This window comes from Melanerpes formicivorus, unplaced genomic scaffold (genome assembly GCF_026170545.1).
Source record: "Melanerpes formicivorus ecotype bairdi unplaced genomic scaffold, bMelFor1.0.p_v2 SCAF_23, whole genome shotgun sequence".
NCBI lineage: Eukaryota > Metazoa > Chordata > Aves > Piciformes > Picidae > Melanerpes > Melanerpes formicivorus.
The window spans coordinates 11,486,450-11,502,567 of NW_027142375.1; the positions used below are offsets into that span (position 1 = coordinate 11,486,450).

A 16,118-nucleotide genomic window follows, 5' to 3' on the forward strand; every position below is an offset into this window, starting at 1 on the left:
GTGAAGGGAAGGGAATAAAAATGGAAAAGAAAGAAATGTTTGGAAATATTTGTGTGCTTGCAAAGCAAACTGTCTGCTGTTAGCTTCTATGACTGTCCACTGAGAGAACACCTTGTACTCTAGAAGATTGATGCCGCGGTACAAATAGGTGTGTTTATACTTGTAGCGTGATGACTTTTGAGGAAAAATATAGCAGATGTGGCCTCATGTTTTGGCCAGTAAAGGAAAAACGGTTGAAAAGGCCAGGACTAGTCTTGGTGTTTCAGAACTAGATTCTCAGCTGCTTTATTAGAAATTGGCACAAGCAAAGAATCTGATCCTTTGTAACACTGCACTTGCTTTTTGTGCATTGCTCAGCTATCGTTAAAAGAAAAATCCTGTCCTTGAAAAGGAAGACCTTTCAGGAGTGGAACTTGAACCTCACATAAACCAAAAAGCCTTGTGTTGATTTATTTGTTTTCCACAGCTATTGACTCAATTTTCTTTCCTGATTACAAAAGGAAGCGCTCCATTTTTAATAATATTATTCTTACTTTGACTCTGTAATGGCCATCAGAGCATCCTAATGTTGTGGTTGAATGTAAAATCCTGGCTTTCTGTATTAAAGAGGTCACACTGCTTAGTGGAGGGTATTGCTGTTCTGGTAGTTGAAATGAGGAGTTTTACCAGCATATCAAGGATTGCTGTCATTGTGTGCAGAAAAAAACCACTCTCTGCTTCAGCATCAGACCTTTAAGCTATTGTTGTTGCATGAGTTTTGTTTAGTATGAAAGTGATTTGAAAACATCAGAGACACAGTACGGATGTAGCAGGATGGGTTTTCATTGGTAGTTCGTGGAACAGAATATTATTATTGTGGGGTTTTAAAAGCTTCCTCTGGATTTGAAAATTTAGAAAAAATAGCTTGCTGCTTTTCAGGGGGAATAATCTAATATGTAGATATGAGTAAAAGTAATATATGCTTATATGCAAGTCCAATATGCCACAGAGGAACTCGCATATCTGCAGGATTTGCATACCTATACATAAAGCACATGCTGGTTAAGTCCAAGTCAAATACTTTGTCAAATTTTCCTTAGAAGCATTTGCATGCAAAAGAAGTTTCACTCAGCAGGGTTTTGCAGCTTTCTGAAGCATACATTACATTTCCAAAACTGGGGCTTGTGCAAAGCGTAGTACACAAACACAGTTCTTCAGACATCAGAGTTGCTTACAAAAACAGTTCATGGTCTTTCAGATAGAGGATATTGCAAAATGATTTGCAAGTGAGATTTGCATGTATCCGAATGGGGATAGACTTAGGGAGACTTCTGTAAATCATGGCTGAATTTAGGCACTCGTTACAGATTCACAGATTGCTTTGTGTTGTAAGGGATCCTCAAAGATCGTCTTGTTCAACCACCCTGCAGTGAGCAGGGACACCTCCAACTAGATCAGGCTGCCTGTAGTGACATCAAGTCTGATCTTGAATGTCTTCAGAGATAGGGCCTCAATCATATCCCTAGGCAACCTTTTCCACCCTTCTCATTGTAAAGAACTTCCTCCTAATGTCCAACCTAAATCTGTCCTGCTCCAGTTTAAAACCATTGCCCCATATCCTACCACTACAAGCCCTTCTAAACCAGTTCTTTACCAGCCTCCCTATAGGTCTCCTTCAGATACTGAAATGTATTTGTAAGGTCTTCCCAGAGTCTTAGCTTCTCTGGGCTGAACAGCCCCAATTTTTTCAGTCTGTCGTTGTAGGAAAGGTATATTAATATGAGAGAGTATATTAATATGTTATTGTAAAAGTGTTTACAATTAACAGCAGACAGAAGAGTGTTGCGTTTGTGGATGACTGGGTAGTAAGAATTTTTCTCTCTATTTTACTAACCCTAATGATTGCTTTGCTGGTTCATCTGGCAAACTGAGCACGTTGCTCATCTAACGTTATTCCTGTTCTGTGCAGGTGATGTTAAACAGGAGCCAGGCATGTACCGTGAGGGACCCACGTATCAACGACGAGGCTCCCTTCAGCTGTGGCAGTTCTTGGTAGCTCTTCTTGATGACCCATCAAACTCTCACTTCATAGCGTGGACTGGCCGAGGCATGGAATTCAAGCTGATTGAGCCAGAGGAGGTGGGTCATGTCCACTGCTGAAAATGTAATAGTGCTCTTGAAGACCTAAGCCTTGGTTTCCTTCAATATTTTGCTTCACAAGCATTTTAGAAAGGTGACAAAAAGGACTGGCAAGTGAAATGCTTTGGTTAGGAGAGTGGTGTGGTTCAACATAGACTTGATTCCTAGTCCCACAAAATAATAAAAATATTGCAAGTACCAGAGTTAGAAAATAACCAGCATTAATTGTGGGGCCTGCATTTTTCAGAACCACTTAATGGGTAGAGCTGTGTTCCAAAACCCTTTGAAAACTTGTCCCTGAGTAGTCTTTCCATGTCAAATATTCTTCAGTGTGAAGTTGTGGAAACTGGGAAATTTTAGCCTGTAGAGTGATAGACCCAAGTCTGACAGATGGCAAAGGAGCATGCTGAGATTGTTAGGCAATGATATGAGCACCTCTCTTTTTACGGTCTTCTTCAGAGTTTTCCTTCTGATCTGTATTGTTAGGTTGTTTAGTGCATGCTTAGATCCTAAGCTTGCAAATACTCAGACACATGCACAACTCCTGAACCATGAAGGACTTAGGGGGTAAATAAAATTACTTGTATTCATGAACATTTGCTGAAGCATGACTTGGTTCACTTCTGTGATAAACAGAGGTAAATTGAACACTTTTTTGGACTAGGTGCCTTTGCATAATCTATTCTGTATTCTAAACAGCCCTGGAAACTGGTAGAAGATCTAGTGTGCATGAATTTGATTATTAAAACTCGTGGGCGATCTGATCAGGCCTGTAAAAAAGCAGCAGCATTCTGGTTTGCCTTTTTGCCTCTTGGACAGGGTTGGGTAATAGAGGAGATGGCAGCAAATTTTCTATCAGGATCCCCTCTGAGTTAGAGCTGAGTGGGAAGCTTTGAGGATCTAAGACTGCTTCTGCATGCCAGCAGCAGTTTCTGCTGTTTGCTGTGTATCTGCTGGCATAAGTGGCCCTGAAAGCTTTTCCTGCATTTAAGTTACATTGTCTGCCAATAGCCCTAAGGGGATGATTGAGTAGTTAAGGATGGCAGCAGGACTGATATCCTTTTCCTTCCTGACATGATCTATCTGAGAAGCAAGTTGCTGCAAGGACCTATGTACTGGCTCTTGTTTATCTGAGCATCCTCCTCAGTAGTGATAGTCACCGTGGCAGATCCTGGCATCATGAGCATTCAACCACAGAACAGTCTGAATTGAGTTGATACCAAAGTTTTTTGGGCAGGTCTGCGTCCTTAGCAGGCCACATGGACGACTTCTTAGTTGTGTGACCTGATCCAGAACAGAGTGAAATGTCTGGAAAGGTTTTTGTTTGATTTTGGTGAGTTGAGGTATCCAGTTTTTCACCCCGCCCCTATTTTGGTAATTTTTTAACCCTCTTAGCTTTGTCTTTGAGGTGTGTCCAAAGTTTTTCAAGCTTAAAGAAACTTGCTGAAAAATGGTTTCCAGCAGATGGTGCAAAAACTTTATAGATTTTATTAGCTAAAGAAGGAAAAGGAGCAAAACAAAACCCTAAGATTTTTTAATTGTGTAATTTTCTGAAGAACTGGATATTCTGATTTAAGTTAACCAAATCATCTGCTCATCTGACTTTGTAGCAGTTGCTTTGTGTTTTTGAGCAGCACTGTATCCAAGATCTGGAGGAGGCAGGCTGCTTGAAACTTGCCTCACTCCTGTGTGCTACAAAGGAGCCCAAGTTGTTTTCACATGAATCGCGTGTCATGGATCTGACAAAATCTGTTGATTAAAGTAAGAATAGCGTATGGGAAGTTGCACACTTCTGCTGGTTGTAAATTGAAGGGAAGTCAAAGAGCTTGTTGGTTCAGCTGTGGCAGGTTAGGATGTCAATGACATGACCTTTGCATCTCATCCCTTTTTGCATGTTTGTGCTGCCTTGTAGAAAGGGCGTCAATAAAAATTAATATGTATCTATGCCTTGAGCACCTAGTTAATTCAGGGAGTGGACTGTGGAGGCTAAGAACTGGGGGTAGGTGCATTTATGCTGCCTTGTCACAGGGACAGCAACCTTCAGCAGGAGGGTTGGGGGAAGGCTGGAAGCCTGAATCCTTTTCAGAGAGCAAGATTTGACAAATGCTGTGCAGTTCAGAGACCGGAAGAGTCGCTTGCCAAGACTACTTCTGGACCTGTTTGCTTATTTGGGAATATCAAAACACCTCGCAATATAGCATATTCTCAATCATTATTTTGTTGTAGTTATCTTTGCTGTGTATTTATTTATTATGGGAGCCTGTTAAGTTGGGGACTTGTAGGACTCTGATTAATGCAGGGAAAAAACTTGGTAGGAATAAACAGAATGACGTAGGCGTGTGTGAATGGGTGAATCAAGGTTACACATCTAGGCTAAATCTACAGCTGGAGTACACTGATATGATTGGAGGTATGTTTCAATACAGCTTTAGCATAGCTGAAGTTAGCAGAACCATGGTAATTTACATAAGCCTGAAAAGCAGCTCCACTGAAAGGAAATAATGCTTTCAAAAGAAATTTGAAAAATTATTGTCTAGATGTATACCGAGGTCCTGGATTTTGTTGTTACTTAGTCCCCTTCAATTCTCAGTGCTGCATGTTGCCTGCGTCAAAAAAGCTCCTGACGCCTCTGGGAAAGTTTTGTAGAGCAGTCTGCAGGGGAGCTGCTTGGCTGTGCTCCCCTTTTTCCAGAGCTGTATGCATATCACAGAATGTTAGGGGCTGGAAGGGACCTCAAAAGATCATCTAGTTAAACCCCCCCTGCCAGAGCAGGATCACCTATACCAGATCACACTTGAATGCATCCAGGCAGGTTTTGAATATTTCCAGAGAGGGAAACTCCACAACCCCCCTGAGCAGCCTGGTCCACTCTTGCATTGCCATCACAGCGAAAAAATTTTTCCTCATATGCACCTCTCAGACATTTTTTTTTATAGAATGTGCTTTAAAGAGTTCATCATCTCTGACTATTTTTTCCCTATGGTGACATGATAGTCATTTGTATAGCCAGTAATTGAAATGTCACCAACAGCTGATGATAATTTGAGCTGGAGGATAAGCAGTTAAGCTCTTTAAACAAAAGGTCTCTTTGTCTAGAACTACCTTTGGCAATAAAACAGGAAGTGTAAGGGCAAGTAGAAATCATAAGTCAGAGCAGAAGACATATTGTTCTCAATGGAACGGCTTCACAAGTTGCTTACATCTCCTTGTTTGATTATTGTTTTCTAAGGGAAATTATGCAATTGCAGCAACGAAATTTCTGTCTCGTTCTTTAGAGTTCTTCCAAGCAATTACCCTGCCTCCTCTGATAATTCATTTTCTTTGCTGAAGTAATATTTAAGAGTGGGAGTTGGCTTTTGACTTATATCTCCTAATAATCTCGACTGTGCTGTCATTCCAAGTACAGCCTGTGTTAGTTGATGAGCTAAGAGTGTATACATGTGTGTTTAGTATAACTTAAGCGTTCCCACAGCAGGAAAACCACAGGAATAGGACAGCATCAGACTAAAAGAAAGTTTTCATCTTTCATGGAAGTTTTCTGGTGGAACTTGAGACATTTTGTATATCATCTCTACTTATGGCTTTATTTTTTTACTGATTTACTTCATTAATAACAAAGGGAAACACCCCCAATCCTGGACCACATTTACAAATAAGCGTCTGCTTCAAGTTTAACGGATGACTGTGTGTCCAATTAAAAAACATACTAGTCCATGGGAAATTCAGGTCATAGCAACCTTTTCTCTTGTGATTATTCATTGCACCTGCCGAGTTCCCCATCGTCCATCCCCAGATAAAGTATCTGATGATAAGGTCTGCTTGTTAAATGCATTTAACAAATGAGTGCTAATCCATTTTTGTGGCAGGTGGCACGTCGCTGGGGGATTCAGAAAAATAGGCCAGCTATGAACTATGATAAACTTAGCCGATCACTTCGCTATTACTACGAAAAGGGAATCATGCAAAAGGTGAGTAGCTGATTTTGTACTACATTTCACCAGTGTTGCCGGTTAATCCATAAGTCAGTTTACAAAAAGTGCCTGTAACTACATTGCTTAGGTAGTTTTTTTCATCTATTTAGGCAAACACAAAGCTTTTTCCAGTATGTGCATCAAGGTATTTTTTTTCTGTGTAAAAAAGGTCTGTGGTTTTGGTTCACACAATGCACATCGTGATTACAGGGAAAGAGGTAACATTCAAAAATATCCAAAAGAACTTCCTGGCACCTGGGAAAGGCAAACAGTAGAGTATGGTATGAATAATGTTTTGCAGATCTAAATTAGTTGCCTAGTGCTTGGGTACCATGGTAAGTGCAAGATAGGGAGAAAAGTTATATCCATTAACATACCAAATACTTTAATATTTTACCAGTAGTGTTGCAATAATACCATTTAAAAGTGTAATTTAATATTTTATAATAGGCTGAATTATGGGATAGTTAATAATAACTTATGTATAAGAATCTGGTCTTTTACTGTGTCTTTCTGATTTGCATGGGTATTTTTAAGTCTTGTTATGTAGCACTGCATAGATTGACTGAGAAATCAATAGGAGAGACTTGTCTGCTGCCATCTACGAAACTGGCAGGTGTGATCAAAGGTTGTAATGAACACCTTGTGCTGTAAAACTTGTTCCCTATCTTTTCACATTAGTTTTGTGACCAGTGATGACTAACATGTTTAAACCTGCCATTTGCCAATTCCTTGAACAGAAGCAATGCTCTCAGCTCGAGTTACTGGGCAGCTTTTCCAGTAGGCTTTGTGAAGTCTTGGTTTGAAGTTGCCTGTTCTCTCTCAAGTTCTCTTGCTTTGTTGATGGGATTGTTGTAGTGCTCTTCCTTTTTTTCACTATTCACCTTAGACAACAATCTGGGCTAGTGTTGGCTTGTGGTACTTAAGTAGCACAGTGCTGCATGTGTCACATAACTGTGTATTGAGCCTTTGTAAAGTGGGCTGGAGACGAGACTCGCTTGGGGAGAAACAGAAAGGTTGATTTTACTGGGTGGTGCTTCAGGCAGAAAAGTTCCTTATTGCCAGTTACAGCTCAGCTGCATAGGCAGCTATGCCGGCACAGTTCAAAGGCAGCAGACAGGCAAGAATAAATAGCAAAGAGAGGGAAACAAGCTGAAAAGGTGGGGATGGGATTACCATAAGGCTGATAATGGAGCCCAACCCACACATGCATTTAATATGGAAAGTTTACCAGTACTTCTGACATCCAGCTTGATATGTCTTTATTTTTTTACTAATTTATTACCCACCTTAAAAAGCTAGTTTAGATGCTTGTTTTTCTGACATAGCAATGTTTTAGGTTTTCTCCCTGGGATCACCCTATGTGGCCAGTTAGTCTATGTTTTAAAAACAGTGGTGGTTGTAGATTCATATTGTTTCTTTACTGTAAGGTTTGTATGGACAGTTCCCCCCTTTTTGTTTAAGTTAAGCCATGATAACAGGTTAAGCAGTTGCCTAGTTTCTGAATTCAGCCTTCAGTCTGTCAAACTTGCTGGCATTAACCTGATCGAAACCATTCTACTGCAGATACAGCCTCTACCAAAACTTTGCATTATTAGTAGAATAAATAAGCTGAAAATGTAAGACTTAAGACTGTTTTGCACCTATAAGAATAGAATTCAGTTTGCAGTGCTTCTGTCACCTTCATTCACTCACTTGCAGTGACGTGCTAGGTAGGGTTACAAGTAGTAGACAGTATGACATTTACTTTAAAATAACTTTAATAAATCATGGATCATATTCTTAAATATAACCTTTTTAAATAAGATGCTTGAGAAGACACTTCAATTACTTTATTTTAAAAAGAAGGCAATGAAGAGAGACTGAGAGACCTGGGGCTGTTTAGTCTGGAGAAGACTGAGAGGGGATCTGATCAATGTCTATAAATATCTGAGGGTGGGTGTCAAGTAGAAGGGGTCAATCTCTTTTCCATGGTGTAATAAGACAAGGGACAGTGGATACAAACTTGATCTTAGAAGGTTTCACCTCATCATGAGGAGAAACTTCTTTACGGTGAGGGTGATGAAGCAACAGGCTGCTCAGAGAGGTTGTGGAGTCTCCTCTGGAGACTTTCAAAACCCTCCTGAATGCATTCCTATGTGGACTACCCTGTGTGATGCTGTTTTTGACAGGGGGGTGGACTTGATGATCTCTGGAGGTCCCTTCCAACCTCTAACATTCTGTGATTTTGTGATTCTGTGAATTCTGTATTGTTTTTATCATTCTTTAGACATACAGTGCTGTTTCTGAGTAAGGGAAAACTTCAGAATCCTTGGACAAATTGCCCCTCCATAAGCAAATCCAAATGTCCCAGTTTAGCATGAGCAACTGCTAAGTACATATTAACCTACGTATTTGCTTACGCTGTCCCTGCACAATCAGCATGCTCTATAACTTAAGTGCTTTTGTACATAAGTATGAATCAATCTCTGCAAAGTGAAATGCAGATCTCTATCAGGCAATGTGACTCTTTTTTCCACTTTGCGCACAGACGGTTGGACTTAGTCATTTTATTTTGCAACTCTAGTGACAATTTGTTTACATCTTCCAATAAGAACAGTTCTATTTGTGGTTAAGTATAGGAAGTGATCGCAAACAAATGTTTAGAAGTAGAATGCCTAGTCTGTCTTCCAACAGGATATCACGTGTGGCAAAGTCAAAAGTGTTCTGCACAGTCTGCCTCTGCAGATCCCTGTGGCCTGTGCTAAGGCATTGCCTTACCAATTCCGCTGTTGCAGTATTAATTGCATAGCGAAGGTGAGGTGATAGAAGAAGAGGTAATGGCTTCAAACCAGAAGATGCTAGACTGAGTTTAAACATGAAGAAAAAACTCCTCACCATGAGAGTAGTGAGGCAGTGGAACAGGTTGCCCAGAGGAGTTGTGGAGGCTCCAACCCTGGAAGTATTCAAAGCCAGGCTGTATAGGGCCCTGAGTAACCTGGTCTAATAGGAGGTGTGCCTGCCTGTGGCAGGGAGGTTGAAAATGGTTGTTGAAGGGTCTTTCCACCCTAAACCATTCTGTGATTCTATGTTGAACTTGGAGTTGCAAAACTAAAACACTGCACCTTTTTCTCCCTTCTGTTGTCTTAAGGTGGCTGGAGAAAGATATGTCTACAAGTTTGTGTGCGACCCTGAAGCGCTTTTCTCCATGGCTTTCCCAGACAACCAGCGCCCCTTACTGAAGACTGACATGGAGCGCCACATCAATGAGGAGGACACTGTGCCTCTGTCCCATTTTGATGAGAGCATGGTCTACATGCAGGACGGTGGCTGCTGCAACACCCACCCCTATAATGAAGGCTATGTCTATTAACAGCAGTGACAGTGAAGGGGGTGTTTTCCCCCTCCCTTAGGCTTCTCCTCTTTCACAAGACCCAGAGGAAAGCTGAATCGACTTCAGTTTGTTTTTTAAATAGTACACTAAAAGGGGCTTTTCCTGTTGCATTACTCCTATGGTCTGCCATGGACAGCGCACTTTATTTGAAAGGGGAGGGTTGGAACCTAAACGTTATTCTGTGTAACAGGAGAAAAAGGGTGGGTTTGCTTTTTACTTAAGTTTGGGAAGGGAACATACAGGTTTTAAGTACAAAAAAAAAAAAAAGAAGCTATATCATGTCTGTTTTGTTTCATATCAGCATAAGATATTGTACATTTTCTCTGGGTATCCGTAGTACAGTTAATTCTCATTGTGCAAAATAACCACTTGATGATGGTATCAGCACAGCATGCCTAGGGCATTTGTTTCTTGCCGTTCTCAATTGTATTTCTGCAGTTATAAAAGAGACGCAAAGCATATACCACAGCATTTAATTTAGAAGCTTGCAGTGGCAGACCTTGCACCTTGCCTCTGAAAACAACCTGATACTCAAGAGAATTTTACTTGTTTGTTTATTTTTTATTTTTCTGTGGCCTCAAAAAACCCCCACAATATTCCTGTTTAATGACAGAATGGCCATAAGCATGGTGACCAAGCAGCAAAACCCCTGACTTCAGACTGTGAGCCATATGCTCTATCTGGTGCCATGTTGCTACATACATGGTCCATGCAATGGCTTAGACCTTTCAAGATCCATTTGAAGGTAGTAATGACATGTGGTAGGCTTTCTGATGATCATGTCAGCATTAAATACAGGATCATGATGGGGAGGGAGAAAACATTTTGTATCCTTCCATTTCCTTTGGTCCATAAATAAGTTATTTAATCAATAGGAATTAACTGTACTAAGTCACATATCTAATTATGCTGTTTAGACACAGCAAGCACTCCTTGGGAAAAATATCCAATACACTAAATAGGTACTTTAGTAATTTTTAGACACGGTACCCATTAATATACATTTAAACCTTTTACTGCTGTGTTATGTTGATAACATATATAAATACTAGATAATGCTAATGCTTCTGCTGCTGTCTTTTTCTGTAATATTCTCTTTGATGCTGAATTTACTATGACCATTTATAAGCAATGCTGTAACTACAGGTAGCATTTCAGGACAAAATAGATGACTTGAACCATTTATTGCTTAGAAAATCGCTTAGGCCATAGCTGTGCTATAAGCAGCTTTTACGTGCATCCACAAATGACTAGTAAGCTTCAGCTTGCTAAGGAAAGCTCTGCAGAACCTTTTGTAATTTTTGGTGGAACGGAGACTTAAACGACCTGTCAAAGAGTTACCATGAAGTCGCTGTATGACGTTGTAGTGCTGGCACTGATGTTACCAATCTACTTGTTTTGGACACTAAATGTAAATGTGATCAGATAACGCTCGGAAGACAATTTAAATTTTGAGGGTTGGGTTGGTGGGTTTTGTTTGTTGGGGGGGGTGGGGTGGTGGTGTTTGTTTGTTTTTGTTTTGTTTTTGTTTGGTGGTGGTGTTGTTATTTTTTCAAATGGTTTTATTTTGTGAGAGGGGAAATCTGGAACACAAGCCACACACGCTATTCTCTATGTGAAACAAGAAAGCCCTAGCAAAATTCCAAACCTTATAAGTATTTATGAACACCTTTTCTGGAGTATACTGTTTCCTAGTGTGAAGGGAGAGTGAGAATGGAGTAGCATCTGGATTTCTTTTTTGGCCCAGTGAAATTTAAATAGGTGTTATATGGGGTACCTCATTTTCCTGTATTCCTGAGAAATGGGAGGAAAACGAATGCATAATTGTACAACAAGAATAATTTTCATCGTGATGGATGGAATTCCAAGACAATCCTAGGTGGTGGGTTAATTTTCCATCTTCTGTCAGTTAAGACAGTAGTTAAGATAGGAATATTTTAATATGCAATTAATCAAAAATAAAGAATTAGTGGTCACTAGAAACCACAGATGCATTAAAAAAAAAAACCACATTTGGGCAGGTATTTAATTTACTCAGATTCATATGAAACATAGGAGTATATGTATGCCTTAATAGGTCACCTAATTCTGTCATTTGAAAGTCTCAATGGCACTTAAATTTTCACTGATCAGCCCAGAATCAGAAGTCTAAAATTGCAGAATTAGCAAAAAAAAAAAAAAAAAAGGAAAGGGAAAAGGTTGAGTAAGATTCTTTCAAAACCAAATGTGGTTTCCATTGAAATAAGGTTCAAATGAAACATGCTTTGATGAAAAGTCCTTGGATTGGTTTTGATTCTTTGATGTCAGTACGAAGCGCCTCTTGCCTGTGGCAGGATGTGGGTATTGGGGAAAGGGATTGGACAAAAAAAAAAAAGGAGAAAAAAAACAAAAAAAAAAGGAAAAAAAGTGCATCAAATGTGTAATATTTAAGAAGAAATATATATATTTATCTGTATACGGTAGTGACTCACTGAACAAAACAAGCGATCAGACCAACATTACATGATCTCTCAGCAGAAGATATAAAAGTCTTTCACTGAACTGATTAACCCTTTTTAAAATGTACCTAAGAGGTTTATTTAAAAGTCTGTTTTTATTCCGATTTTTTGTTTGTTTGGGGTGGTCTTTTTTTTTGTTTGTTTGTTTGTTTGTTTGGGGTTTTCAGGTAGAATAATAAATCTGGCAGCTGATTTCTGCAAGATTGTTGTGTATTGGATTCCTAACCATTTGGACTGGAGAGGCCCCTGCAGTAAGGTTCTACTTTTGGAAGATCAGAAGATGATCTGATGATGGTCTGTTCCCGGTGCCTAAAATGGCTTCCTGCAATGTAGAACCAAAAAAACCCAAACCCACCACCAACAAACAACAACAACAAACACAACAAAAAAAAGGAAGTGAGGAGTATGAACAATTCAGGTGAATGTATACATGAGTTCCAGCCAGGAGTTGGACTGCTGCAGCATCCTATTTGACTGTCAAAAAGGAAGAGGATGTATGTAAATGTAGAGAAAGACTGATTCTAAGAACACTTAACACATTTTCACAGGGCATTTTAATACCCTACTGAATTTTAGTGTGGGGTATTTGGGGCTGGGATGAAGGTGCTTGTTTTTTCATTTGATTGGTTTGGGGTTTTTTGGTTTTGCTTTCAAGCTGTGCCACAAGTGGACAGAAAATGCAGATTGCACCTTTCTTTTTAGGAGGAGCTATAATAAGGTTGGTTTGTGTGTGTTTGCTTGTGTGTCTTTGCTGCCCAGAGCAGTGCTACTATGAAGCAAATCCAGGAGGCATCACTGCGAGCACCACATAGGCAGGGTAGGGCTGTAGATACTTGGGTTTCCTCTGATGTGACAGTTCAGCTGCACTGAATTAGGTGAAGATGTAGCAGATCCCCTCAGAATCCATTTGAGATAGTTAATACTACAAGTTTAGGGCAGTGCATAAATTTTGCTGTAGTGATGTGACTTTCCATGACAGAAAGCTGGAGCCTTTTCTCTTTCTCACACCAGTCTGACTTGTCCACACACCAACTGTGGTGTAAATCTTAATATTACATTCTCTGAAAGCATGAATTCTGTGTGCTTCTCAGACCAAGTCAGTTGGATGCTTTGGTAACCAGTGGATACAAGAACAGTAAAGATTGTTTTTTCCCAGTAATGCCCTGTGAAAAGGCCTTTGCTCAGAATCTTTGCATCTGACATTCTTTTGCACCTGAAGCTATTCTCCAGGGATTAGTGATTAGAGCTTTATTGTCCCTTACATCTGACTTGCACTGCAAGTCCACCTTCAGAGGACAATAACATATAGTAAATAGTTTTGCTTGTTTGTGGGTTTTTTGTTTGGTTTGGTGGGATTTTTTGTTTGGTTGGGTTGGGTTTTTGTTGGGTTTTGTTTGCTTTGGTTTGATTTTTAACTATAGGAAATAGATCAATGTGTGCAAGAGGTATTAGGAGGAAAACTTGGAATTCTTAATGGCTTTACATTCTCCTCTGAAGAGTATTAACTTCAGGTCACTAACTACAGGTAATAGTACCCATGAACAGACCTGTTGAGTGCTCACATTAACAGCACCAAGGACTTTTCCAAATAATCTTCAAAGATATTTTGGGGTTCCTAATTTAATGTGATATATTCCAGTCTAAGAATCATCACTCTGAAATACCCCATGTGGATCTAGACATAAGAGCCTAGAAGATTAATTTCAATTCTCTTCCCTGGATGGTTGGTTTGTGGTTTGTTTTGGGGTTTTTTGGGTGGGGAAGTGGTTTGTTTGTTTTGGTTTTTTTATTGGTTTGGCTCTTTTGGCAGAGGCTACTCTGCTTGGAAAGGAGATAGCAGCTGGGATTTGGTGCCTGTGCCTCAGAAACTCCAAAGCTCTGTGTTTTGTTTAGATACCAGATTGAGAATGAGCATCTGCAATACATAACTGAGCCCTGCCCTCCTTGTTCTCTTATGGAAAAGAGAACCACACTGCATAATTTTCCATTACTTCTGCTGCAGGAGTGGTAATCTGGCAGAGCAAAGGGATGGAAACCTAGGGACTAGCATTTTAAAACTGCAAGATTACTCAGAGGATGTTGGTCAGATCCTTAAGAAGCATAAATGCATCAACAAAGCACTGTACTTTGCCACCCAGCTTTCCTGACTGCGTAGGTAGGATAAGTTAGCTTTATCTTTTACTTTAGGAGGTTGAAATACTTGTTTTCCTCTTAAGCACCGATTTAATTTCTGTGGGAAGGAAATATCTCTGCCATCTTCTTATGTAACAGTCTGAAAATGCCTATGAAGAGTCTCATTGACATTTTCCCAAAGAACTATTTTTGTGTGAAAATGACACCACAAACATCACTAAAAGAAGGGGTAAATAAACTCCAAGAAGGTATCCATGCATCATGTTCTCCAAAACTGTAGTGTTACTTACCTTAGAATTGTATTGTATTTTTAATACTGCTTCAGTGTCATCCTTCTTACGTGCTTTCACTGGACACACCTCAGAAATACACAAAGTACCCTGAAGGTTTTGTGAGATGAGCTTTCTGCTGTTAATAGAGGTTACAGGAAGGTATCCCTGAGGTAGGGTCCCAAGCTCTTGGATGTGGTAAGCTGTAATTCTGTGTCTTTGCTCTTGCAAAGCTCTGTGGGCGTTTCTGCCCACGTCCATGCTTTTTAGTTGCATGGTAGAGAGGTAATTACAGCCACTGGTTGGAGCTGGGGTTTAGTTTTATTTTTTCCTCACAGTTTATGAGTATCTGTGATTTGTTTCAGAAGAAATGCATCTCTGTATCTCTGCACTCTGGGTAGCCAGGTGAATACTTGGGGTCTAAAATAGCTGTTCTGCTATGGCAGATCCTTGCTGCTTCCCTAAACAGGAAAGGATAGAGAAGATTTCACCATTTTCTTTCCTCCTTTCCTCCATGATAGGAAGCAGCTGATCTATCAGCTGGTTCTATCAGCAGGGAAGAAGCTCTTTACAGTGCGGGTAGTGAAATAATGGAAGAGGTTGCCTAGAGAGGTGGTAGAGGCCCATCCTTGGAGATGTTCAGGGCCAAACTTGATGGGGCCCTGAGCAACCTGATCTGGTTAAAGATGTCCCTGCTTACTGTGGTGGGAGGTTGGCCTAGATAACCTTTGAGGGTCCTTTCCAATATGATGCATTCTATGATTCTGTCTCCAGGTAGTTTCAACCAATTATTTACTCATCCATGATAATTTAGTGATCAGTGTGCTCTTTAGTACAGTAGCACTTTATAGAAGCTCAGTTGCAGGGGGTTGAGTGCTTTAGATGTACTGCAAAGGGCTTTTAAGGTGTCTTTCAGTCAAAGCCTTGCACAGGGGGTGGCATACAGCTACTCAACCTAAACAGACAAAATAAGGTGTTTGGCAGAGGCACCAGCTCCTAAAAGCTTTAGACATTTGCTGAAATAGGCAGTTAAAGCAGCTGCCTGGATCACTGGGGTGGGCCTGCCTTGGAAGACTGGGTGAGGAGCCCTGTGTGCATGTAGAAGTCTAGAAAGACCATGAGCCCAACATGCCTAGGTGAGGCTCAAGGATGGGGTAAAGTCTGTTGGGGTCAATCTGGCCCCACCAACTAGCTCATCCAGAGCTGATTAGCACAGGAAGGAGAAGGTTATATGGCCGATAGAGTAAATCAAAGTGATAATTATTTGAAAGACATGCTGCAGGAGAATCATAAGAAATGATGGAAGGTAATAAACTCTGCAAACAGCAGTGATTTTTTAGGACGCCAGTGCTTGTGGGAGTGCTTCAGGAAAAGGAAGAAGGTAAAACACAGAAAGGGACAGTAATATTAGATGAGAACAACAGGAGTCAAATCATGAACTGCATTAGGGGACCTGGAAGATTGCAGTGTTTTAGATAAGGAAGGGACTAAGATAAGTACAGGGTCAGTAAACTGAGATAAGAGCAAGAGAGAGAAGGTAATTGGAGGCAGTGCACTTTGTGGTCAGTGGGCCAAATGTGTTAGACTAACAGAGCTACACCAGGGATTGTTTGGCCCCAGTAGTACATCCCCAAGGACAGGAGTATCAGAACTGACTTTGGAGTGAGGTGAGTGCTGATAATTTAGTGAAACCATCTGCACAGCCTGTGATTGTTCTTAAAAGCGCAAACACGATACTGAGATATGCAGAGAGTAT

The 16,118-nt window shown here is 40.3% G+C and overlaps 1 protein-coding gene across 4 annotated transcripts in view; it reads left to right on the forward strand.

Moving 5' to 3' along the window:
- The window catches only part of ETV1 (ETS variant transcription factor 1), a 67,889-nt gene extending 55,728 nt beyond the window's left edge, over positions 1-12,161 (forward strand). For all 4 annotated transcript variants that reach the window (XM_068152512.1, XM_068152514.1, XM_068152513.1 and 1 more), the window contains 3 exons: positions 1,949-2,118; positions 5,985-6,086; positions 9,220-12,161. In XM_068152512.1, coding sequence (XP_068008613.1) covers positions 1,949-2,118; positions 5,985-6,086; positions 9,220-9,441 — 494 coding nt within the window. In that variant the 3' untranslated portion in view covers positions 9,442-12,161. The remainder of the gene's footprint in view (positions 1-1,948; positions 2,119-5,984; positions 6,087-9,219) is intronic.
- The last annotated feature ends 3,957 nt before the right edge of the window (positions 12,162-16,118 follow it).